This window comes from Amborella trichopoda, chromosome 2 (genome assembly GCF_054954075.1).
Source record: "Amborella trichopoda isolate Santa Cruz 75 chromosome 2, AtrichopodaSantaCruz75HAP2 v2.0, whole genome shotgun sequence".
Classification (NCBI taxonomy): domain Eukaryota; kingdom Viridiplantae; phylum Streptophyta; class Magnoliopsida; order Amborellales; family Amborellaceae; genus Amborella; species Amborella trichopoda.
In genome coordinates this window covers 66332303-66356233 of record NC_142337.1, presented here as the reverse complement: position 1 = coordinate 66356233, position 23931 = coordinate 66332303, and the positions used below count along the sequence as shown (strand labels likewise).

Sequence of the window (23931 nt, the reverse complement as noted above, 5' to 3'; positions counted from 1 at the left end):
ATCTTTTGGGTGGTTCCGATTGGGTTATGGTGGTGGTGGAGGATCCTCCATTGAACATTGTCTACGATGGAGATGAGATGCCGACAATTTTTGCCACTGAGTCTAAAGACGAAGCAGATTATATGATGGAGAATAGGAAGAATGAGGTGATGGTGGACCATATGGGATTGGATTACATATTCCTGTAGTTTGTTATCCTCGAAGAAATCAGGAAGAAGAAGAAGAAGAGGGAAGAGAATCGAGTGCAGGCTCAGGTGGTGAGTGCTCCAATGGTAAATTTTGCTGCCAATGTTGCTGATAAGGGAGTGGTTGTTCCCCCTGTTGGTGAGGAACCTATTCCTGATGGAAAGAATGTTATGGCTACTCTTGAAAGGGTGCCGTTAGTTGTGGGGTCCAAGAAGATTAGAGCCAAATTTTCGGTCCCTACTCGTTCTTCAGCCAGATTGGCCTCAAGGGGTCCATGTGTGGTTATTAATAAATCGTAGGTGATTGATAATACACCGTTGGAGATTAGCAGTTATGAACCTTTATCTGCATCGGAGTCCTCTTCTCGTTCATCCTCTATGGAGATTGCAATGTTATTGGAGCATCACTATTTTGGGCCACTTCTAGATGGTCCAGGTTTGTCATCTTCTCCTAATTAATGATTATTCTGAACTGGAATGTAAGGGGGTTGGGGGATTCTAGTAGGAAAATAGATGTCTTATTTCTAGTTAGAAAATATAGTCCTGATGTTTTAATTTTACAAGAGACTAAGCTTCCTAACCCTACTGTGGTTGGCGCTAGGGAAGTTTGGGGACAGGGAGTTGTTTGTTTTGATGGGGTAGATTCTATTAGGCCCTCGGGTGGTTTGTGGGTGCTTTGGAACCCAAATGTGATGTGATTAAGGGGAACAGGTTTTTGGGGGTGTTGTTTAATGGACCTAGTATGGGTTTCTCTTGGGGTCTTGTTAATGTTTATGAACCTAATCTACTAGCTCTAAAGAAAGGCTTTTTGAATGATATTTTTGGTGTTCTTGCTGTGTATGACCTTCCTTTTTGTATAGGTGACGATTTCAACTTAATTCATTAGCCTGAGTATTCGTCTTCGAGATGTTCGATTAACTCTTCTATGCAGTGGTTCAATGGTTTTATTGAAAGCAATAGATCGTTTAATATGCCTATGTTGGGAGCTATATATTCGTGGACGAATAATTCACTTAATGATTTGATAATGACAGGAATTGATAAATTCTTAGTTTCTAAAGAGTGGCTGGAAGATTTACCCCTTGCCTCAGTAAAGGCTCTCCCGAGGTTATCCTCTTATCACTGCCATCTTTTGCTTTGTTCTAGTAATCCTCTAGGTGGGCTTAAGCCTTTTAGAATGGATATATATTGGTTAGAGGCGGAAGGGGTTGCTAATTTGATTAGAAGCACATGGGAAAATACAGTCGCTTATGGTTCCTTAGAGTTTCATATTTATAAGAAGCTACTTAATGTTAAGTATAAATTGATTGAGTGGAAAAAGTTGAATAAGAACCAGTTGAGAGGAAAAATTGATAGTTGCTTACAAGATATTCAGGTTTTAGATACGGCTATTCAGGAGAGTGGAGTAATCACGGATGTGGTTAGAATAGCCAGAGAAGAGAAGATTCATACTCTGAATGAATGTCGTAGACTTGAAGAAGTGTATTAGCGGCAAAGATCACAAGTGAAATGACTTAGAGAGGGAGATTTAAATACTAAATTTTTTATGTCATTGCTAGTGCTGGTAAGAGGCAGAATGATATCTCTGGTCTGACAGTTCAAGGGATTGAGGCAGATGATAGGCAGGGAATTGATCATGCTATTATTAAGTACTTTAAAAAAGAATTTGTATTTGAAGTGTGTTTTACCCTCACTATGGGTCGTATTCCTTTTAGGGTGCTCTCTTCGACTATGATGGCTCAATTACGTCTCTCTTCGACTATAATGGCTCAGTTAGAAGTAGCAGTAACAATGGAAGAACTAAAAAAAAACAGTTTTTGCCTTAGCCGGTGATAAAGTACAAGGCCTGGACGATTTTCCCATGTGCTCTTTCCATAGATTTTGGCAATTGGTCTCAAAGGAACTTTTAGAAATGGTTAAAAGTTTTACGATGCATGGTGATCTTTTTAAGGGAGTGAACTCGACTTTTGTTGTTTTAATTCCCAAGAAGTCTATAATTGCTGAATTATCTTGATATTTAACCTATTGTTTACTCACGAGTCATTATAAGGTTGTGGCTAAAGGTCTTACAAGAGAGATTGAAGGTAGTTGTGGATTTTGTTATCTTTGGTCCTCAAGCGGCTTTTGTCCAAAATCATATTATAACTGATAGCGTATTGGTCGCCCAAGAGTGTATCCATTCTCGAGTTAAGAGTACGGAGCTACTGGTTTTGTTAAAGTTAAACATGAAAAAGTTTATGATAGGGTAGAGTGGAGCATTTTGTTGGAAATTATGAAGATGATGGATTTTGGGGTAAACTAGATAAAGTGGATTTTTGGGTGTTTATTCTCAACCCATTTCTCAGTATTAATCAATGGATGTCCACAAGGTTTCTTAGAGCCTCTAGAGGACTTAGGCAAGGTGACCCCTTGTCACCATTTTTGTTCACATTATATAAGAAGTATTTTAGTCTTATGATATGGAATGTGGTGAATAGGGGTATTTTTCAAGGATTTAAGATTGGTCAGGAAGGTCCAAAATATCTCATTTACAATATGTTAATGATACCCTTGTCTTCAGTAAGGCTGATAAGGATCAGATTGAAAACATTAGAAGCTTTTTATAATGTGTGAGATAACTGTCAGTTTGAAAGTAAACTTCTCTAAAACTTCTTTGGTGGGCATAAATTGTGATGAACAACTTGTTAGTGAATTGGCTGGGGTTCTTGGATGTAAGGTAGAGCTATTCCCTATCACCTATCAGGGTATGCCAATTTCCAATACTTGGCTGACCATCTCGGTTTAGGAAGTGATTCAACGTGTTCAAAATAAACTTGATTTATGGAAGCCAAAATATTTGTCTTTGGGAGGTCGAGTCACTTTGTTAAGGTCTTGTATGGCTAATCTTCATATTTATCAAATGTCTCTGTTGAAGATGCTTAATGGTGTTGCAAAGGGATTAGAAAAGATGATGAGAGATTTTCTTTGGGGATCTGGGGGGAGGGAGAGGAAAAAAAATTCTATCCTCTGAAATGGGATAAAGTATGTATGTCGAAAGTTGAGAGAGGTTTGAGAGTGAGGAAAATTTTCTTTTATGAATGAGGCTTTGTTGTGCACATGGTGGTGGCGCAGCTTATTCCTTAAAGATCACGTATTGTGTAAAGTTCTTATGGATAAATATGGAATAGGATGTAATTGCATGTGGATAGGAGGAGGGAGAGACAGTGCATCTAGATCAATGTTTCGGAGGGATATCTTTTTATGTAGGCCTTATCTTCTAAGAAACATTAGGTGGTGTGTGGGAGATGGATCTTCTATCTCCTTTTGGCATCATAAGTGGATGGGCGATGCTCCATTGAAGTATACTTATCCAAAGCTCTTCTCTAGAGCATCTAATCCTCAAGCAACAATTGCAAGTAGTGTTGTGAGATTGGGTCAACAGGTAAGTTGGAACTTACAATTTCTTTATAATAGAATCCTGGGCATTATGCTTTCTCAACTAACCGCACTGATGACCAATTTAGAAGAAGTGTATATTGCTAGAGACATACCGGATGAGTTGGTATGGGATTTAGAATGTAATGGCCTGTTTTTTGTGAAAGCTATGTATGCTCTCTTAATCAATGATCGTTGGCATCCTTCTTTGCCACAAATTGCGAAGGTGTGGAAGTGGCCTATACCACATAAGGTTCAATGTTTTATTTGGCTAGCGGGTCAGAATAAGATTTTGACGGTTGACAATTTAATTAAAAGAGGAAGATTTCTACCAAATGTATGCTTAACCTGTAAAGTTGATGGGGAGTCTGTTGCACATCTATTTGTTCATTACAGTTTTATTTCAAATTTGTGAGGCTTCTTAAATTTGTTGGGAATGAGTATTGCCTTCCCCCATATTGTTTGCGGGTAATCACAAAGATGGCCTTTCCTTTACTCCCAAAGCTAGGGAGGGTTATTTGGAAGATTATCAGCGGGGTTGTGTTGTGGGAAGTATGGAAGGAGCACAACAGAAGAACCTTTGAAGGGAAGATACCGGCATGAGTAGTGTTAAGTTTTACACAGTGCTTGGAGCTAGCTATGGAAAGGGAATCTTAGAGATAAATGTGCGACTTAATCTTGTAAATCTGGTTTTTTCTAATTTTGCTCAGTATAGGTTAGTTGGAAGATGGAATCCACCTGTATAGTGTTGCTTCAAAGTCAATTTTGATAGTAATTCATTAGGCAACCCTGGACTTGCAGGGATAAGAGGTGTGGTAAGGGATTGGAATGGACTGGTGATTTTTGGTTACGCAGAGTCAATTGGTGTGACAACAGTGTACTATGCTGAATTTAAGGCTTCGTTGGTTAGCCTTAGGTACTTTATCTCAAAAAATCTGGGCATGCATGTTTTTGGTGGAAGGAGATTCTATGAATGTAGTGAAATGTTGTGGGTGTGAGCAACGAATCCCGTGGGAGTTCGGATGTTTATGGTGTCAGGTGATGGATATGGTGGGTGGGTTGTCCATATTTTTAGAGATGCTAATTCCTTGGCTGATCTTCTCATCTTGAGAAAAGAGGAGTTGGTCGTGAGTCTATTGTTTGTGCAGATGCTGTTATCTATGCTAACAGAAATTAGCAATAAAATTTATTAACCTTTTTCAAAAGAAGAGACGTGAATCAAAATAAAATTTGGGTCGAAAAAGGTCACAATTACCCCCAAGCCATTAGACACAAACTAGTCATCCAAATTTACATTTGGTAGATTGTGGTGCAGGCGACTTTTGTGTGAAAAAGATCACTACCTCATTGTATACAGTAGAATGTTTAATATATGAAAATGCATAATTTCCTAAAATATTGTGCATGGCTAGTTGTGGGAGGGTCATGTCATGACATGAATTCGGGAAAAAACATTGAGATGCACATTCATTAGTATTTTTTTTTTTCTTGTTCTTTTTCTTTGAATGCTCCACATTCATCAGAAATTACATGAGCATATTTGTACAATATCTTTAAGGGGGAGGAATAATAAACAAAGAAATCAATACTCAATACACAAACGAGAAGACACAAGTGTACCAGACTATTAAATATCTCTGAGGTACATAACATGTAATGTTTTTCTGGGACCGGAGAGAGGGTTTGGGTCGTAGGGAGGGAGAAAGTCATTGTGTTTGGGACGTAGAGATAGATAGATAGATCGATATATAGAGATTATGGATCTGGTCTGTAGAGTAGTGTGCTCACAATTTATTTTTTTTGGGTAATTTCGTGGGGGAAGACAGACCCTACTATTGTTTCAAATAATTTAAGAGTTAATTTTTTAAAGTATTAGTAAAATGATGTCAATGGGAATGAAAATCACAATATAGTGATTACGATGTAGGGCCGCTCACACTTTCCATGACAGCGTGTTGCATGTCTTCTGAAGGTTTCCAGTGGCGCTTCCTTTGGTTGATAAACCAATTGTTTATTTGTTTGGGATCCAACCCTGTTGATTCTGCCAACTCCACCTTGTCTGATTCCTATACGTTTCAAAAAAAGAGTTAAAACAAACAAATTTTTCATTTGTCATTCATGTTAAGAAATTGACTGACCTCCTAATGATCTCCCAAATTTATCCTCGGGACTTTTTCCCATTCATCAAGAGGTGCTCTCTCTCTCTTTTTCTCTCCCCGTGTAATTTAATAATGATGAAGGTTAGAAACATCAATCTATAACTAATTTATCGGGTAGACATATCTATGCATTTAGGGCGTGTTTGATAACAGGAAATCAGGGAAAAAAAGAAAGAATGGAGTGGAGGAAGTCAGGAAGAGAAGGAAAGAATGGAGTGGACGACCATTTTGGTTAACCCAAAAATCCCATATGCACCAACATGAAGAAAATTGTATAACTAAGGACCACATAATTTTTGAAATAAAAATAGTTTATAAATTACCGATGGATAAGGCCACTTATAGTGGGCGTTCCACCAATCTAGCAGCCTGTGTCTTGCCTCCATTGGTAGCTTCCCTTTACTCCTCTTCTTCAAAAACTCCCTCTTCAAGCCGCTTAGGTAGCCACTGTATCTCCTAAGAAGCTGCTCTTTTATCTCTTTTTGATCATTATTATTGCCACCCTTTGTGTCTTTTCCACCCCAACTTGCTTCCTCTCCTGATGATCCCACCCCTTCCTCTGCTCAAAATTTGATTAAGAGTATTCATTTCATTAGATGCAAAATTGAAGACTTTAACAATTACATATAGTGAAAAGTACGACAAAAAAAAAAAGACCCTAAAGAATTGGAAAGGATTTGGGAACAAGGGTGAAGAGCAATGTTATATCCACTAATGAAATATATCAGAATATTTTTAAGAAAGATGAATTATTTGACATCCCACCAATTTGCAACTATTCCAACTCAAGATCATTATTATTTTTTAACATATATTTTGAAATTGAATCAAAAGATATGGTTAAGGTGTTAAATTATTCATCTTTCATGGGTAATTTGATAAATTTCTCTATCCAATATGAATTTGTTGACTTAAGATGAGCATTCATAATCAAATGCATTACATTCCAGTTCTGTTAGGGGTATGTAGAAAAACACTAAAAAGCAGCATTTTGTACCTTTTTTGAAGAGAATATTATTTAAATGGTTGAACCACCTTATAAAATCATTAAAGTGATCAAATGGTCACATTTAACGCTATAATATTTTCTTTTCACTAAAGTACCTCCAAAAGAAATTTATTAAAAAATATCCAAATTACTCCTATTTAAAGTTGGGATCCCTAGACAAGGAGAAGCATTTTGGTAATTTTGCATTGCGAAAGTGGCTTAAGCCAAATGATGTAATTGCATCTACTTGTGTAGACTTAGTCAAAATAAGCATTTTTAAATTTAAGCTCCTAAACCTAAACAACAAAGGCAAGAATCGTTATTTCGCTCGAGCTACTTAATTCAAGCAAAATGATGATATGATCCCTTCAGGTCAGATACAAAGACTGAAATATTTCTAATGAAAGAAAATGAAGTTTTAGTTTCCCAACCCTAAACAATTTGGGGGAATATTTCAATTTTATTGGGCAATTTAATTCAAGAATAATGATGAAATTACACTTCTTGTTCAGGGTTAGAAACTTAGAACAAGAATGCACAAGGAAAATAATATGTTCAGGATCCTAAACAACTAAAATCGCATTAGTCATTTAGCTCATGTTGTCTTAGCTTATATCAAATGATGTAAATACCGCCTATTATTTTGTATTAAGCACCCAAAGCAAGAGATTTTAATGTATATGGAATGTTCATGATTCGTAATCCTTAAATACAGATTATACTCACAACTGGCTCGGGGTACTTTTTTTTTTTTTTTTTCTAATTTGGGTACTTATACTTATGACAGTCCTTTAAACTTGTCTCAGAAATTTTTATAGAGCTAATGTTCCATCGCTACCTTCAATGTTCAAATACAACCGCTCAAAACCGAGTCAAATTTAGTTCTGAAATATTGTTTCTTGACCCGCATTTTGAACCTGGTGGACCTGCCCGAGTCCAGTCGTGACTCATTCAACCTGGCTCTATCGAGTATGCTGAAGGTGTGAAGTTGCGTATTTATTTTAAAAAAAGATTGTTAAATAAAAGTAAAACTTAGAGATTTATTGGGCTTTGCCAATTGGTTAAGGTGTTGAAGGTTGCAACACAACTTCCTAAGCTTAAATTGTGTGAAAAAATAATAATAATTGAATATTTAAATAACAAATCAATAAAAGTAAGTTGCACATTCAAACCCGTTGGAATACACAGTTTGGGTGTTAGGAACCTCATAATGGCTTGCAAATCTAGTTCCACAATTAATCCATCACCAGAACTTTTTTCAATTAATTGGGGTTGGTTGCACAAATCCTAAATTGTCATTCTACATATTAATGGTCATACTCTAAGAGAGGTCATAAGTCCCTATATTTTTTTCTCACTACTTCTAATCATGGCCTTTTAGGCCTATCCCTTACCTTTTTTTAGCCTTCCACTCGATTCACACCTCCTAATAGGTGTTGTACGAGGTATGTGTTGTACATAACCAGTCTATCTAGGTCTACTTTCTTTCATCTTATCGCCTATTTATACCACACGAAATATATTCATTTCGAATTCTATCCCTTCTTTTCTTGTCACTCATTCATCTCAACATCAACATCTCAACTACACTCAACCTATAGATATGTTGTTTCTTGATCACTGAACAATCTACCCCATAAAGCATAGTTGGTCTTACAGTTGTCCTATAGAACTTGCCCTTCAACTTTATTAATATGCGACGACAATATAAAACTCCGGTTGCACATTTCTATTTCGTCTACCCAACTCTAATTTTATGTACAACATCTTTCTCAATCTCCCCATTTTCCTATATTATCGACTCAAGCTATCGAAAGAGCGCTCTTTCTAGTATTTTTTTACCGTCAATCTCAACTACTTCTTCGTCGCTACTCGTATTGTCACTAAATTTGCATTCTATATACTCTGACTTAATCCAGCTAATTTTAAAACCTTTAGATTCTAAAACATCCCTCCATAGCTATAACTTTATGTTGACGTTGTTTCAGGTCCCATCGATCAAAACTATGTTATCCGCGAATACACCACAATATTTCATCTTGTACGTGCCTAGTTAAGTCGTCCATAACTAAGATAAAGAGATATAGGCTAAACGCTGACCCCTGATGTAGACCCCTATTAGCACCGAAAACTCACTTGTCTCTCCACTAGTTCACATTAGTTAGTGCTCTCACATATATCTCTCACCAAGTCAATATAATATCTGAAGACTCCTTTCTTTTCCAACACCCACCAAATCAAATCTTGAGGTAGGGGTGACAATGGGTCAGGAAACCGGACCCCGACTCGAAAAAGTATCATAGGACCTAGACTTGGACCTGGACCCAAAAATATAATGTGGAACCCGGATCCGATCCAAATGTTAAAATGCCTATATAATTAAATACATTTCATAAATTGGGAGCCAAAAATATATTGGGACCCAGACCGGGACCCAAATAGTGTTCAGGTCCAAGATTTGAACCTAGACCCGACCCACATGGTACAAATTTTGGACCCATACTGGGACCCGTATCGATTCTAGCTGTCAAGTCCCGAGTCGGGTTAGGGTCCATTGTTACCCCATCATAAGTTTTCTCTAGATCAATATAGACCATGTGGAGATTTTCACTGTTAATTATGAAATCTAAAGCTCCAAAAACGTTGCTGAGAAGCATATTTATAAATATTTGAATTCTTAAGTACGAACAGTCTATACATATTATATTATAAGATACCCTATTTTATGACTTGAAAACTTTTTTTTTTTTTTTTCTCATGCTCATACATTTGAAGGTCGAGTTAATCAATTTGAGGGTTTCCAGCTTTGATACAGCCTTTCCTTGAGTTTCTGATACCGACTTTCATAGTACAAGATTGATGCCTTACGTGTAAACGTTTTCCAACCATTATGCCTAACATGTATATCTACCTACGCTGTGCATTGGAGACTCGAAGCCACAACAAAGTATTTGCATTGGGCTTTCAGTAAATTGGGTCTGTTTTTATGATACCTGAGCACTTAATTGGAGTTATAAGCCACCTATCCACTGGAGGTCTATTTAAGAAAAATATTTCTACATGGAAAATTTTCAAAGTGCTATTATCTGACGGATCTAATTGAAGCGAAATAGAAGAATATTTGATAGGATTTCTTTAGAGATTGAAGTGGTGAAAGACCGCCTCCTATAGTCTTTATGGGATTGGTTTTCTACCGCTTGTGAAGGTCTTCATGTCTCACGTTTTGATATTTATGTCAATTTAAAGACACTTGTTTCCTCCGTTTTGATATTTATGTCACTTGTTTCCTCCTCCTCCTATATTGGCTGTCCTCTTTTGGTATGCAAGTTGCCCCTTGAAGGATCTCTGAAACTAAACTTTGATTGGAGCTCCTAAGGAAACCCAGGTCTTACAGGTGTAGGTGGTTTGCTCTAAAACCATGAATGGATGGTACTCTTTCTACACTTCGGCTAACCAAGCTGAATTTTGCTCTCTTATGCATGGATTGGAAATTATTATTGGAAGAGGTTTCTCGAGAGATATTTTTATTGTGGGAGATTCTCTTGATGTCATTAAATAGTGTAAGCAAGAGCAGCAGATTCCCTGGTCTCTTCATGGCCTTTGGCTGAAAATTTATGATCTTTGTGCTTCCCAGAGGCTTCCGTTCTCGTTCTCCCACATCTATGGTGAAGCCAATGATGTCACAAACAGTCTTGCTAAGCATGGGGTGTCTTTATCTTCTTTACTTATTTCTAGTTCTTTAATTCTTCCCTTGTAATCTGATGATGTTTAAGCCCATAACATCGTAAAAAAAGAAGAAGTCACAACCCAGTCAAATACAAAAAGACACCAAGTCGACATTCAAATATTGTGAATGACCTAAGTTCTCTAAGACATATACCGAACAATTAAGGTTTTTCCCAACTCTAAGGTTTGCATGAGTTAAATTCTCAAAGGCTAAATTTTCCAATTTCCAATAGTCACACAGACTTAATGGCAAAACTATAGTTAAAGGAATTGTATAGTAGTATGTAATAAGGTTGAGGATCTTAAACTTTCTCTTAACCCGTCTCAAGTCTAAGTAGAGGAAGTAGGTTATGTTAAGTAAGTAACTAATGTAAAATTTTGTCAAAACTTTCCATGAATCCTGAATATACATTGTTTGTTTGTGCTAAAGCATTCCCCATATACGATACGCTGCACCAGAACCCAGGTACAGTGAGAAATGAACAAGAGTTAGCTAGGGCATTTCTCAAAAGCAACGTGCCGTAGTACTGCCCGGTTGAGGTGAAAAATAGGCAAGGGTTCCCACAATATTTTGGACGAGAGCGTGTAAATAAGCTAATATATGATAATATGAGCTGACCTCAAATAGTTGAGAAAATAGTCTGATGACGATGATAAGAAGGTAACAATTACTTGTACCGGTTAGATCTCAAATTGGTCAGCTTGAGTTATGTCATGGTGTTTGAGAAACTTTCTTTTAAACTCGGAGTCTAGTAAATGACCATTTTACAACCATTCGACTTGAAATCAAATGGATAAGAGTGATTTTGACGTTCTTATATTAAAATAAATGGTGTCTTCGTACTAATTACAGCCTATAAAGGTTTCGTACTAATTACAGCCTATAAAGGTGAGAGTACCTTACACTAAATTTAGATTCGATAAATGGCATTCAAGTTCCAACCATTCCTTATTGACTTTTGACTTTCTCAACACCACCATAAAAATTGAAACTAAAAAAATGGTACAATACTTGTAAATCTATAACCTCTTATTTTTGGAGCGAAATGGATGATTTAGATAAATCATTAGAATATATATTATTTTTAAAATTTAAATTTATTTTTTTTTTCACAACAATATCCTTCAAAGTACTTTGAATTGCAAATTTTGACGAGCTATGAGATGAGGTTAATGAGAACTAAGGCCGTTACTTTCAAATCGGACATGGTGGGTCTACCACCACGACCCCATCCTCAGTCCCCACCACAAACTACTACAAGACATACTTTTACGACATTTTGACCTAGAATTACTGGTGAGTCTGATTGCCACGTATGTCTGGTGTATCAGGTTTATTTTTCCATGGTTCAATCTCCATTTGAAAACTTGTGACTCTGAGTTCCATTGAACATTGCAGTCTCATGTGAAATTTTTATTGACTTACAATGTCTTGTCAAGTCATGGCACATCTTCCAAACCTGCACCTGAAAAATGAAGTAGAAAACTACCGCTTGGAGTGTCCAAATCCTAATGACACTTGGACCATAGCGGCGGCCTCCTAAAATGAAGGCTACCAAGGACGATGGTGTCAACTGCAAAGAGGCTATGCATCAAGGTGCCATGCGTTTTTACACCAGCCATGAAAGGTCCAAATTTCACTAGAGTAATTAGACTCCATTTCGGCAAGTTTATATAGAGCCATCAAAAATTTCACTAATAGAGGTTGTTTTGATGTTCAAATATCCTTAAATTGATCATCCCGACATCAAAATACATAGACATGAAGAAACAATTGATTTTAAAAATTAGAAATAATGCATCTTGTAACGTATTTTTAGACTGTCAATTCTTAAAATTTTCAAACTTTCATAGATCTACTCAATCCACACTATTATTTTTTAAGCTTTAAATTATATAATTAAATATGCAAATATATTTTTAGGCCATCACAAAGATCTCCAGTATTATAACCATATTTCTCGATACTATTTGAATGTGCACTTTACTTTGATTGTTTAGAGCTTGGGCTGTATACAAACCTAACCCATTGTTAAAATGCTAGTAAAATCTTTTAGACTGTTGCAACAAAAAATAAGATGGTGAGGGCATGCTACAATTGGTTTCTCAATACCGAGATACAATAATCTAAGTAGACTCACCTAAGATCCTCTACTTCTTTAGAAAATATACCGGGGGCTACAGTGTTTGAAAACCCTGATTGGTAGGGCAAATCTTTTGCCCACAAATTTGTATTGGATTGTTGGATCAACGGTTTTGATTGATTCGAATTGGTAATTTAAAAATATTTTAAAAAATTAAAATAGAAGTTAATGGGATGGAGATTTAGTTGGGATCTAAAAAAAATAGTAGATATAAGGGGTTTTTTAAGGGAATTGTGTTAGGATAAATATCATTTGAAAACCAATTCAGTCTTTACCAATTTCTATCCAAATTAACGATTCAAATGGAAAATAGCTGAATCTTAAAACACACTCAAGCCACATACGTCACCATGTATACCTTTCATAATCAAGAACCTTATCTTTTTTATTTTATATTTATTTTTATCTTTTTTGCAGGGATAAGGTCACACATTATCATTGCAGCCTTTACCCCAAAGTCAATGAATACAATGACTTGAGGAGTACAAGAATGAATGAAGAGGGAGATGGGGGAGAGAAACTATACAAAAATAAAAAGAATTTGGTGATGAAAAGGAGGAATTTCTTTAATTGTTTAAAGTCAAAATGTTCCAACCACCAACCCTCAAAATTCATTGCTTTTCGGTCTGTCCCTGTCACCTTAGAGACAAGATTCTTAATAGTTAAAAGGGCCAAGACCCGACAACCCAATCAAGACATGGGGCCAGGAAAATCTACTTTTTTCATCAAATTTTTTGTTGAATATTTCGTCCAAGTTCCGAAATTTCGTAGCAAAAAAACAATGGGATCCCAACCTTGCCACACTTTTGAGAAGGAAAAGAAGTGAGAAGTACAGCAACTGTGAACAACTAAATGGAATTCTTACTTGCATGCCAAAAAAAACAAGGGAAGGCTTTCTAGTTTCGACGCTTGATCAAGCTATCCAATTTAGATCAAGTGGGGTATGGACTGTTTGATCTAGTTTCGACGTTTCAAAATATTTTGTTTTTACTTGTTTTTATATAAATAGCTTGAATATGATCTTCTCAAAGGGTCGTACTAAAAAAAATATTAAAAATAATTTTTTGATAACATATAATAATCAAAGTACCTCTTGAAACTTTCAGGGTATTTTGGTTATTTTATTTAATTAAGAATATTTTTTTACAAGTGCGAGTTTAAAAGAGTAGATGCCCAAAATTTGGTGTCAAAATATTGTGTGGAAAAAATAAAAAATAAAATAGTGTACAGACTTTAACATTGTGATTGGAGTCATCTCAGTCATCAATTCCGAATGGACAGTTGAATAGGGGGGAAGTATATAAACTTTATGTAGTAGGGAAATCATAGAAAGCTTACCCAAGAAACAGTAAGCAAAATGGAGTAGATAAATCAGTGTACAAAGAATAAGAATTGTGATGGTATGGGTTGGCCAAATGTGAAAAAAAAAAAAGAAAAAGAAAAAAGGAAAAGGAAAAAAATTCTATGAGACTAAGGTTCCCTATTGATAAAAGAAAACATACAAAAAATACATATCTTGTCTTGTCCAGTTGAAAATAAAGTTTAATTCATTTTATATGTATTGAATGTATTAGAAATCATCTGATACACAACTTAGAGATAGATCTCAGCTCAATGTTTTGGAAGAAACCCAACTTTTTTTTTATTTTGGATTGAAGGACTTTCAATTATAAGGCTGTTGCAACTTTTTTATTGAAAGCCGCAACTTTTTTATTATTTTGATTATTTTTTATTGAAAAAATTAAGAGCAAGTTCTATAGGACGGTTGTCAGACCCACTATGCTTTTATGGGTCGAAATGTTGAGGTAATCAAGAGATAATATATCTATAGAGTGAGCAATGCTGAGATGATGATGTTGAGATAGATAAAGATAAGATAAAGAATGATAGAATTCAAAATAAATACATTTCAAGGACATTAGGAGTAAAATGAAGAAAAGTAGGCTTAGATGGTATGTTCATATAAAACATTGACCTAAAATAGCACAAGTTATGAATGAGGATTTGATTCAAGTGAGGGGTTTTAAAAGGGCAATGAAAAAGTCCTAAAAAATATGGATGGAAGTAATAAAAAAAGATATAACGACTTATGGTCTAACTAAGGGTAGGGTCTTGATAATGACCTAAGGTCTTGACGGTAGCCCCATGACAAGGTCTCTGACTACATTCTCACCAGAGGGTAGGAATCCAAATCCCCACAGACTTACCACTTTTTTAAGAAAGGGGCTGGGTAGTGGTGGTAGCACCTCCATACCTAGTTACCACGTTGTGGTTTTCAATCCTGCTGACATCACCTACTGATACCTTCAAAAAAAAAAACCTTACTCCCTAATCTTTGTGAAAAAACAAGTAAGGGCCTGTCTTCACCATTAAATTACCTATAAAAAAAAAGTAGGACTCTTAATAGAGTTAAATGACATGAATCGGTTAACCAATCCCAAACAACTGATATAAGGCTTATATTATCATGATGACGATAAAAGAATTTCCAACCTGAATTTTAAAAACCACCCAAGTTTCTATAGTAAATTATGCAGGTCGTGCAGTAGTTCACAATAATAAACGGCCAAATTTGAAGCTACTTGAATAGGTGCCCTAAGCGCTATTAAAAGCATGAACCCTTAGCCCTGAGCTATCCTATGTTGGCTGTCCACCACTTGCAACTTCGGTGAATAACCACCCGATAATTACTAACTTACAACTCAAAGCCCAAGAATTTTACGACTCGTTTAATGTCCTCATGCATCATTTGAAGCGGCCAAGTTTTTGGCGATTTCTTTTGTCACAGCGGAGAATGCGGGGCCGATCTGACCGACATCTGACACGTTCCTATCCTGTGGTTTCTCTTGGGGGACAAATTCCTATGGTGAGGGACACAATGGAGGCCCACTTCTCCTTCCATGCTCCTACATGGTACCCACCAAGCTTATTTTCACATGTGTCAGCTTGAGCCGAGCCGACTTGGAACCATCGGAACTCACTTGTTATTTTTTATACAGAAACCAGATCAAAACTGATAAAGCCAGCTCGATTCGGTTTGTCAATGTGTTTCGATTTTAAGAAACCGGATTCAAATGAACATACGTATCTTTATTGTTATAGTTTTCCCTCGTTTTAGCTCCAAGAAAATTGTTGTTTAAGCTTTGTGGACTTTGTGTTTGGCACCTGCCTCGTTAAGTTTTGATTGTAGGTACATTTAATTTGACCTCATGTGCTTCATTGTATGGATTCCCTCCTGGGTCAAGCCTACAAATATGCCTTTCTTTTCATATGCAAGGTGCATGTCTCTGTCTTTGTGAATCATGATACTTTAAATTTGAACACATTATAACCCCTTCGATGTGTCCAAATGATTGCACCATCTGCTATTTGCATGATTCAGTGCGACCAGATCGCTTAACAACTCTCCAAAACTACGTTAGTTCCGTTTGGTATGTTTTAGCGCCTGGAATTGGGTTTTGGATCGGTCCTCCATTGAATCGATCTGAAACGATTGAGTTGGTAAAAATAAAAAATAAATAAAAAATATTGAGAAGAAGCTATAAACTTGAATCGCCCAGCCAACAATCCCGAATTGAGCCAATGCTCTTTAAAACCCTAAGTAGACCTAATAACTTGGTCTAATAAATAATAGATGAGAGACTTAACACCTCGTTCGAGTCCACTCGGACTAAGCTACTTTTCTAGCTAAGTACCCAAGTACAACTCAAGCATATTAAAAATAAAAATTGTAAAATTTATAAAAATTATACGTGTAATGTTTATAATGATTTGTGAGTTTTTTCTTGCCATATGTACTATTTTCTGTACCCTCCGATCTTTTTGAATTTTTCTAAAATCTCTACAATCGTAAATTTTTTTTTATATATAAATTCACATTTTATATATGTTTTCAACTCATTTGGAATTTCTTATGCTGTTTTACGTTTTGTTTCACATTTAAAATTTTTATTTTATTTTTTATGAATTTTTTTTAAAAAAAATCTCTTAGATTAGGGCCTTTTGAGCCCTATACATTACTTAGCCGAGTTACTCATCTTGGGTCTCGAGCCGAGTTTAGAAAACATTGTGATGAACTTCATATAGAGCCATGAAATTGACTCGTTAATATAAACTTCAATTGGTCAAATAGTAGGGAAACATCACTCTTTGTAAAACTTCAAAAGATACACGCACCTTAATTTCACATATCAAAGTGCACCCATTTTCAACAATTCAGCTTGAGCTTGATTGGCTTAGGTATTGACATTTGTAACATCATGTCCCTAGTTCAATTCCTACAACTTCACTACCAAAAAGAAGTCCACAATAACCGCTAACCTTGGAATACATAAGTTTGTCAATTTAACGTGCAAATAGAATAATTAAGAAGTGCCCATAGTTTTTAAGTGCGGTCTCGTTTCATAATTTATCTTAGGCATAGATAAATTTAAACTTTGTTTGTAGAATATTTTTGGGCTCTCAATATTAGTTCTTTTAAAATAATCTGGTCTGGAAGTTTAAATTCCGCATTCTTTTTTGATCGTGACTCTGGTGTTCAAGATTATTGATATGGAAATTCTGCTTCAAAATCCATCTATAAGATGAAATTTTGAAAGGGACCATTTAAACGGAAACACACAAAAACTTTATACATATGCATCTACATATACGCATGTGTGTTGCTATTATACATAAATTAATTTAATATAATAAGGTAAGTTATTTTAGTCTTTTAGGACTCAACACAAATATTTATGAAGTTATAGAAAATGATGCACAAAGTGTCTTGGACCGGCTTATATTGAGATTGTGCCGGTGCAGATCAGAGAAAGAAAGTGGGAGTGTGATTAAAAAAACAAAAGCGAGAGAAAGAAATGTAGGTTAAAATTGAAGTATTTTGGTCAAAAAAACAAAACAAAACTTTTTATTTAAGGATAGATGCAACAATAGATAGTATTAAAGTTAATAATAAGGTATAAAAAGTATTTTTTTTTTAAGGGGGAAGAATGGGGAGGAGGCAATGCCTAGAAAGTAAAATGGAGAGGGTTGTCTATAATTTTCGCTGTGAGTTAGGTGTCGTCTTATGTTTCAAGGGTAATTGTTTTCTCTATTGTAATGTTTTAAGGTGGACCTGCACACGTACCTGTAGACATACACGTCATGACCATTCAAATGACCTCATTCTAAGTGAATATAAGAGGTTGTTTGTTAGAAGATATTCATATTGATGGTAGTACCGATAAAGAGAAAGAGGGCATTGCTAAGAGAGAGGTGCAGCCTTTTACTTTAATCCTAATTTCATTTTGGATCACCTGATGACCTCTTTACTGTGAACTTTCTTTAAAGAGAAATAAGTGCAATACAGTAAGGATTGGTCAGCTGAAAAACACCTTTCTCTCTTTATATTGGATTTACAGCATTATATAAAGGGTAAGGTTTGTATAAGGCGCCAACCTTAAACTATTGAAGTAAGGTGTACCTCAAAACTATGCCGAAAATGAAGTTTCAGTGCCGCAAAGCTTTGTGACGATATGGAAAATTATTTGCAGAAATGGTGATGGTTAAGTAGATCTATAAATACTTGAAAATCTTAAAAATGAACGGTCCAGATAATGTGTTAGAAGATGAACTATTTTTATGACTAAAAATTCTTTTCTTTCATGTCTATGAATCACGAGATTGAGGTGATCAATCCGTGGGTTTTCCAATATAGGAAAAATCTTCTCTAGTGGGTTATTTAGGTACACCTTACTCATACAGTATAAACTTTTTAAAGAAGACAGAGGAAAGTGGATCTCATACCGAGGACAGCACTTGCTTTGCATAGATTGATGAGCTGCGCCTCTGTGTTGGTTAAGAAGCTGCTGGCCTCCTCAAGAGGCCTTGAAAGCTCCAATTTGTACTTTAGAAGAACCTTACAATAAGACTCCTGATAATATTATCAATAACATGGCATGTCATTATGGATTTATAGAGGTTTTATCGGTGTTTAGTGTTTTGAAAATCAATCCGAATCGGGCTTGGACATGCTAAGGGTCTCATTATAATTCCAACTTATGAGGTCTGACTTGGGCGATTCCTTAAGTTAAATCTGGCTACACTTAACAAAGCAACTAATAAACAAAAGCAAAACATAGGATGGCTAGGGCGGTTTTCGGGTTCCTTGAACCGAAATCACTGGCTTGTGATCCTTATCCGACTTGAACTATTCTAAGTCGGATCCGAGATTTATAGATTTTTAGAGCAAGGGTTTTTGCTAAAGATGAAATTTGATTGGGGATTGTCTATAAAGAGACTATATATCTTTTATACATTGAAGTAACAATCATTTTCACTTATTAAATGTCAAATTGGATAGTTTGGGGTGAGTCACGAAATCCGAGAATTTTTTTTTTGAAAATTTGTGTCTATTCAATGACACTTTTACAACCACCCATTTCGAAATTTAAAGAACAAGAATGATCATGACCTCTATATACAAAAGATAAATAGTCTCTTTATAGACAATTAGATTTGATTGTCCATTTATACGATGCTATGTAGAATGAAATACAACGTAATACATTTGTTTTATGCAAATACATAATAAACTTTATAGGGTACAATAATCTATTGTTATCTCTAATTATAAAATTTTTAAGGGAAAGTATAGAATGAGATCATTTACTTTTGATACAAATTAAATGTGAAATTGGGTCGCTGCAATTATTCCATTGACCAAGCTCAAACTTCAAAATAAATTTTTTTGAACTCTGTGACACATTTAAGCTATCAAATTTCACATCAAATGATTGTAAAGAATTGCGACCACTTTGTATGAAAGTTAAATGGTCTCATTGCATACAATCCCAATTTTTAAACTAAAAAAAGTTCAAATCAAACATATTATCTATACATTGAGATGATCATTTAGATGTCTTTTGAACAACAAAACAACCGTTTTCTAAGGATTTTAGAGATGCATCTTAATTCTATATTTTAGGGTGTCAACTTTATATAAATGCTTTCCAATTCTATCTGGGATTGTATACTATATAATCGTTAACCTTTCTTGTTTGAAACGGTTAATAGTTTTATAGTATACAATCCCCATATACAAATCCATTAAATTTTTTTATCAATAGCTTTTAGACTTGAGATGTTAAATCTCACAACTTGGGGTCCGTTACAAAATGTATTTTTTTAAAAAAATTGTGCTAGTTAATGGCAATGTTTTAGGCCAACTGATTTCAGATCTGATTATTCATGATGATCGTGACCTTTTTGTACCAAATGTTAATGATTTTATAAAAAATATACAATAAATCTATTTATATTTTGTACAAAGTGGTCAAAATTACTTTCGATTGTGAGACGTTTTGACACATTAATTAGATATGTGTTAGTGAAGAGGCACAAAGTCCGAAACAAAATTTATTAAACTTTACGACTAATGAATTTGTTAGATAAATAATCTCATATAGTTCCATGAATTTAATGTATAATTTTACAATTTTATAAGATATATTATGGAAGTTTCCAAGGAAAACAGCATTCCTACAAGGACAAAACCGTCATTTTGGCAAAGGTATTTTATCAAATAGTCATTTTAGGCGTGTATTGAATATTACCCAAAAGGGCAAAAGTATGGAGCACAATGGACTAATTGTTTACTCACCATGAACTCGTCCAATTCAGGGTCCATACACGTTTGTGCAGAGCCGCCACCACCGCTCAACCACACGGTCTCCTCCAGCAGCGCCGCGTCCTCCGGCGGTGCCCCCACCTGAGATCATAAAACTAACGGCTAAGATTCCACCCGAATAAATATCGACGGTAAGAGATCGACGAGACATGGAAATTAGGGTTTCAACATGTGAACCTTTGTACAGTCTATGTATGCTTGCAGGAGTCTCGGATAACGAGGATGGTTGGCGATCTTAGCTTTTATCGTATCGTACACTTCTTCCTCTCCCTCGGCTCGTTCTTCAATCCTTGGAAATTCCTCCTCCTCCTGTGTATACATACATGAACAGTGCACGATGTCAAATTTAACCTCGTAAAAACCAGTGGGTTTGTACGGATTCATCAGTTGTTTCTGTGGACATCGGCCCAAGGAAAAAACCCTAATTTTTTTTGCTCTCAGAGGAGAGGAGCATGCCATCTATTATTCTACTCTGGCTTACTGCTCTCTCTCTCTACCTGAGCTGACTGCACTCCCTCTCTAATTTCACTGATTACTCTTTGTACTTTCACCGACTGCTCTCTCTCTCTCTCTCTCTCTATTTTCATCGACCAGTCTTTCGACTTTCACCGTCCGCTCTCTCTCTTTCTCTCCCTCTCTGTTCTCTCTCCCTCTAATTTCACTAACGTCTCCCTTTCTCTCTCTACTTTCACCGTCTATTCTCTCTCTCTCTCTAATTTCATTAACTGCCGTCTCTCTCTCTCTCAAAAACTTGAGAGACTGTTTTCACATTAATTCAAACATTCCCTGAATATATTAATACTAACATTCCATGAATAATCAAAAAGAAAAGGATTGCTAAAGACCAGGAAATGAAGCTTCAGGTGAAGATGACATGATGAAAGTATGCAGTTTGTGTACTGAGTAGCTATACAAAACACACATTCCAAAAGAACCAAAGTCCCAAACAATACATCTTTCGGAAAATTTTGAGAATTTGGGGATTTCGTTTTTGAGTTTTTGCAACTGTTCAAGCAAAAGGATGCGTAATAATGATGACATTTACCTGGCTTCCATAGTCCACAGCTGAAGAGAAACTGGTTGGCCTTTGGTTATCCATAATGGCAGCCATTGAAGAGGACATTACAGCTTCTTTCACACACTCAGCCAGAGGATTCAGCCTAAATGCATCTTCCATTTCTTCGAATAAGAGAAATCCAGACAAAATTCAGAAACTAAGTTGAAAAAAAAAAAAAAAAAGAAGGAATTTTTATGTAGACTTTGCAGTAATTTATTCAAAGAGTTTTTCAAATTATTCATGTAAGATCACCACTTAAATATGCATTAGCAAGTGAAAGGAGACTATGGTTTCTTCTGTTTTGAGCTGTTAAAGGAGTCTATGTTACCTCTGTGATAACTTCTATTGCCATGGATGGTCATATTAAAAGAAGTCAATTTTCTTCCTAGGATTCAATGGAAACTGATCAAAAACAATAATTTGCTCCCGTCTTTATATGTAAAAATCAGTTCCCAATCACCCACTGCTTCTGAATCAAATCGGCCGAGTTGGAGATCAGCCGAATTGGACAAACTAAAAGAGAAAACCCAAAAAAAAAAAAAAACACACCCATGAAATTTTAAATTTTTAAAATGCTTAAACAAGGTATAGAACTTCAAATCATTCCAAAAACCATAGTTTCATAGCAGAAAAACTGGCAATGATATGATGTCTATGTTTCATAGGCAGAGTCCCGAGTTGGGAAAAAAAACTCAGACAAGCTAACTGCTGGTTCCGATTTATTTCAGGAAGTTCTGAGCGGTACAATCGATTTTCCAAGTACATACAGATAAAACAGGATTCAGATTCGTGTGACGAACCTCAAATAATAATTGAGAAAAAACTCAAATGATGAGAAAAATGCACACAGTTACAACGAAAATAAACTCAGAACCAATTTGTAGAGTGGCAAGTTCAATAGATAGATACAAGGGCGAGGCGAAGGAGCTTCGAAGTCTTCAACTTCTGCTACGTTCTCACCCACCCAATAATACAAGTCACCTTTTCTTTCACGACTCCCCCTCTCTCTCATACTTTTATATGTATAGTTTCGGTGTTTCGCTTTCATCAAGGTAAAATGATCCTATATGTTTGCATTGTTGACTAAAATGCCCTGAGATTTATGTGAATTCTCTTTCGAGAGTTTTGACGCCCTAAGTTTTTTGTTTTTTGTCTTTTTTTTTTTTTTTTTTAGTACTATAAAGTAAGTTTAGGGATTGCCTATAAATATATTATTTATTTTTTGTATAAAGGGGTCACAACTATTCTCAACACGTTAGATGTCAAATTGATTGGTTTACCGTGACTTACATAATTTTATTTTTATTTTTATTTTTTTAGAACTTTGTGTTTATTTTTTTATTCTTGGACACTCTTATCGCTACTTATTTTTTTTGAAATTTAAAGGATAATAGTGATTTTGATATCTTTTGACACTGGTAACCGCCCATAACTCTACGATTGCTTTTGGTGAAAATCGTGTTTAGTAGTCTATACAAACTAGCTCTAAGAAAGATCTCCTCTATAAGTATTTAAAAAAATAAAAGAAAAATAAAAGTTGTTCTAAGCCATCTTTGAAAAAACACCTTTTTGGATTGGGGTGAATAGGTTCCCATAAAATTTCGGGAACTAGCCGGTTTCCCCCTTGACACGGCCAGAACAGGCTAGAATCGGATCCACTTTTTCCTTGTTGATTTTTTTTAATGTCCAGTTCAGGGATCTGGATTGTCTATCCATCAAACATGATCGGAAATCCAAATGAGCAATACAGATCACCATTCCATTTTTTAAAAATCTTGGTTCTAAGAATAGCTATTCTACTCGAAACCCCTGAGCCAGCTCGAAACCGGTAGGGTACCAATTCAAGTCTCAGGCCCTGTGTTTTTACATGTTCCCACCGGTTCTCATAATTTCTAAAAATTTTAAATTCCAAGATATCAAAGATATTTGATTCTTCTGATTGTACTTGTATTAGAACTAGTACGATAGTTTCTCTCGTAACCGGATCCAATTATCTCAGCAACACATATTTTTCATTAGTTCTCAATTTCTCAATCTAACATTCTCAAACCATAGAAATTTAAATGTCTCAATTTCGTTAGTGCAAATCTCCCATGCTCTCTTCATAAGGCTCTAAAACCATTGAACTTTAGATTTGTCTCAAGGTCTCTAGAACCACATAGTTCTTGGTGTAGTGTTAAGTACTTCTCTTGCATTGAAGATTTTTCTACTTGTTACTTCAGGTTTTTAGTGTTAGAGTACTCAAACCTCCTATCTACCGTTAATTTTATGGATTGCCGGCCTAGCAAACCCTCAAGAATACTATATAAAGCAATGTTTCTATGCCCTGGAATTTTTTTTAAAATAAAGTTAAAAAAGTTAGAAATAGTTAGTAAAAAAATAAGCGAAAATTAAAAAAAATAATAGAAATATGTTTTATTTTTAGTTTTTTTTTAAGGTTTTACATACTTTTTTAGTGCCTCGCAAGCTACACGGCGAGGCGAAGTAACTCAGCAGATTACCGGTAGAATCTACTGAGTCCTAAAACATTGATACAAAGAACTTAATACTTTCCTTATTATCAAGAAAATATCATGAAAATTGTTAGACCAC

The 23931-nt window shown here is 35.4% G+C and overlaps 1 protein-coding gene across 7 annotated transcripts; it reads right to left on the bottom strand.

Moving 5' to 3' along the window:
* Positions 1-5205: 5205 nt before the first annotated feature.
* Positions 5206-22330, bottom strand: LOC18430226 (homeobox protein knotted-1-like 10). 7 transcript variants are annotated; one of them, XM_020664954.2, is made up of 7 exons: positions 21668-22330; positions 21328-21461; positions 20460-20591; positions 20256-20363; positions 18401-18527; positions 6082-6317; positions 5206-5665 (listed from the first exon to the last, which is right to left on the bottom strand). In XM_020664954.2, the coding sequence occupies exons 1-7, from the start codon at positions 21699-21701 to the stop codon at positions 5516-5518; spliced, it is 921 nt and encodes a 306-aa protein (XP_020520613.1). In that variant the 5' UTR covers positions 21702-22330; the 3' UTR covers positions 5206-5515. The 7 variants fall into 7 exon arrangements, with proteins under 7 accessions (XP_020520613.1, XP_088715725.1, XP_088715726.1 ...); XM_088859599.1 differs by having other exon boundaries at positions 22140-22330; XM_088859600.1 differs by having other exon boundaries at positions 22214-22330.
* Between the last annotated feature and the right edge of the window lie 1601 nt (positions 22331-23931).

Bases quoted from the DNA above. Each gene is read 5' to 3' on its own strand.
- LOC18430226 (XM_020664954.2), bottom strand. From the start codon at position 21,701: ATGACCATCCATGGCAATAGAAGTTATCACAGAG. The intron at 21,462-21,667 runs GTAACATAGACT...TCTTATTCGAAG, and splicing joins CAATAGAAGTTATCACAGAG to AAATGGAAGATGCATTTAGG. The intron at 20,592-21,327 runs GTAAATGTCATC...ATGTATACACAG, and splicing joins CTGTGGACTATGGAAGCCAG to GAGGAGGAGGAATTTCCAAG.